General features: G+C 15.9%; 1 protein-coding gene across 1 annotated transcript; it reads right to left on the reverse strand.

Moving 5' to 3' along the window:
• Positions 1 to 95: 95 nt before the first annotated feature.
• On the reverse strand, positions 96 to 969 carry PRSY57_1213000 (RNA polymerase subunit 8c, putative; the record flags this gene model as incomplete). The annotated part of the gene is made up of 3 exons (XM_012908557.1): positions 96 to 228; positions 519 to 664; positions 811 to 969. 3 exons carry the CDS (start codon positions 967 to 969, stop codon positions 96 to 98), a joined length of 438 nt encoding a protein of 145 aa, XP_012764011.1.
• Between the last annotated feature and the right edge of the window lie 318 nt (positions 970 to 1287).

A 1287-nucleotide genomic window follows, 5' to 3' on the forward strand; every position in this document is an offset into this window, starting at 1 on the left:
TAATTATTTTTTTTTTTTTTTTTTTTTTTTTTTTTTTTTTTTTTTTTTTTTTGGTTCTAGCTGTTTATAAGAACTAGCTAAAAAAGGTAAAGTTTTTATTCTCTTGTTCTTTCAATATCTATATTTTTGGTTAGTAAATATATTTTCATATCGATTTCCAAATCTCCAATGAATTGTTTATCAGTAGTCAGTGCCATCATTAATCCTCCAAAGGAAGCATATACAGTCCTAAAAGAAATTGATAAAAATATGAAATAAATAAATATATATATATATATATATATATATATGTATATAATAAATGTTACCACTTAATAATGTAACATTTTTAATAGACAAATATATGTATGGTACAGGTTAAAAAATTATAAATTTAAATAAATGTTCAAAAAAAAAAAAAAAAAAAAAATACATAATTAAATACATATAAAAATATTTTATTATATAATACATATACACATTAATACATTAATATTTATATATATTCTTCATATTTATAGGGAAATATTAAATTATACCTTCTTTCAGATGATAATTCCTCAAATTTAAAAATTCTTCCACTCATAATATATTCAATATTATTTAATGGAACATTTTCATTTTGTTCCCAACCCTTTTCGTCATTTCGATTTAACAATTTATCTTGAAGTGCTAAATAAATAGCCTGAAAAAAAAATATATATATATATATATATATATTAAATAATTATATAAATATTTTTAATAAAATAACTACACAAATAAATATGTAGAACTATACAGATAATAAAATAATGCCTTTGTTTTTCTTTTCTCTTTTTTAAATATTACCTTTTTTTCTTCAACCTTGAACAATTCAGAATGAACATCAAGTATTAATTCTGCATCATAACCTGTACTTTTTGCTTTAATTCTACTCACTTTTTCAAATTTTGAATTATCTACACTACTTATAACAAAACGATCTTCAAATAAAATGTTTGATGCCATTGTTCTTTATATCATTAATATATATATATACATATATATATATATATTTTAAGTTAATATCAAAATTTTACAAATTATATACAATTTTTTATTAAACAATATTTTACATTTATTTCATAATTTTTTTTATAGATTCATAATACTATATAAAATTTGGAAATTTTTAAACATTACTCATTATATAATATTTATTTTTATTTCAAAAAAAAAAAAAAAAAAAAAAAAAAAAAAAAAAAAAAAAAAAAAAAAAAAAATAAAAAAAAAAAAAAAAAAAAAAAAAAAAAAAATTTTTAATTAAAAAAAAATAAAATAAAAAAA

This window comes from Plasmodium reichenowi, chromosome 12 (assembly GCF_001601855.1).
Source record: "Plasmodium reichenowi strain SY57 chromosome 12, whole genome shotgun sequence".
Lineage (NCBI taxonomy): Eukaryota > Apicomplexa > Aconoidasida > Haemosporida > Plasmodiidae > Plasmodium > Plasmodium reichenowi.